Source organism: Pygoscelis adeliae, unplaced genomic scaffold, assembly GCF_000699105.1.
Source record: "Pygoscelis adeliae isolate BGI_AS28 unplaced genomic scaffold, ASM69910v1 Scaffold359, whole genome shotgun sequence".
In the NCBI taxonomy this organism is placed as follows: Eukaryota; Metazoa; Chordata; class Aves; order Sphenisciformes; family Spheniscidae; genus Pygoscelis; species Pygoscelis adeliae.
In genome coordinates, this window is record NW_008825553.1 from 1,068,820 (window position 1) to 1,070,088 (window position 1,269).

At 57.2% G+C, this 1,269-nt stretch overlaps 1 protein-coding gene across 1 annotated transcript in view; it reads right to left on the reverse strand.

The window, feature by feature from the left end:
- The window catches only part of MACF1 (microtubule-actin crosslinking factor 1), a 112,826-nt gene that overhangs the window by 10,734 nt on the left and 100,823 nt on the right, over positions 1-1,269 (reverse strand). Inside the window, exons 89-91 of the mRNA XM_009332204.1 lie at positions 709-871; positions 399-553; positions 69-143 (exon numbers count right to left, since the gene is read on the reverse strand). Of these exons, the coding sequence (XP_009330479.1) occupies positions 69-143; positions 399-553; positions 709-871 (393 nt within the window). The remainder of the gene's footprint in view (positions 1-68; positions 144-398; positions 554-708; positions 872-1,269) is intronic.

Genomic DNA, 1,269 nt, shown 5'->3' on the forward strand with positions numbered 1-1,269 from the left:
CCCCCCGGGGTGGGAAGGGGGGGCAGGATTTGTGCTGCCGGGGCAGTATTCGGCCCCCTCTGCCTTACCCGGTATTTGTTCTCGCCGATCTGCTCCACTTGAAATCTCTTGGCACACTTGCACTGGGCCACTTGCCTGGTGACCTGCCATCACCAACAAGAGAGGTAAGGGACTAGGATTTTGGGAGTCTCCCCCAATACAAGGCACTGCTTGGATAACACACAGCCCTAAGGAGCCTTTCCTTCCAAACCACGGTAGGTACTGGTGGTACCAGCCACCTATTTTAGCTCAGCACCACCACAATCCTTTCTTTTTTCCTCCTTTTTGTCTTCCCCACTGCCAGCCCGCAGCCTGAACCACCCCACACCTCCGAGCACCCCTCTCTTCTGGTGCTTTACCTCATCTTCGATCTTGTCGGCATCAGTGGTGGGGCGGTAGGCATCCTTGTTGGGATGGAGAGCAGCCACGAACTCATAGTAATCGATGTAGCCGTCACCGTCACGGTCGAAGATGTCGGCCACCGCGGTCATCTCCAGCTTCGTGGTGGGGAATTCTGGAAGGAAAGAGAAATGTGCAACCGATGCAGGGACCTCACTCCTGAGAGCTGGGGACGTCGGAGCACAGTCTGCATCTCAGTCCTCGAGCAGGGACAACCTCTCCTCACACCGAGGTGGCCATTTTCCGAGCTCGTTTCAGACAGGGACTCACTAGAGGCCAGGATGCCATCGATAAACTCCTGCCGGGTGATCTTCCCATCTTGGTCTTTGTCGATGCGCCGGAAGAAGTCCATGACACGGGATTTCTTGTGGTTCATCCAGCGCATATACTTCTTCCGCCAGACATCGAAGTCGAAGTTTGCAAACTCCTTCAACTGGAAGGAAACCCGTGAGAGTCAGCGGGGGAAATCCCCGAAGGAGCAGCACCCCCGGCTCTACAGCACCCTCAAACACCAGCCTTCAGGAGCCTCTGCCCCAGAGCTCCCAGCGCACTGCCCGCCCTCCCAGGAAGGTTTATCTGGGTTTATCCAGATGACCCCCCGTCAACGAGGGGGCCGCTCAAATCGACTTCCCAGAACAGAAGGACACACAGCGTAGCCGACAGCCACCACGTGGACCGCGCGTCACAGAACCATCGACACGGGATGCAGCATCCCCCACGGTGGTATACGTACAACATATGCAGAGATATCAGCTACTTGCACACAGACACCCCCCCCCCAACCCCCCACCCCTGCTTGGGCCTTTGGGGATGCTTCCTCACCCCGATTCT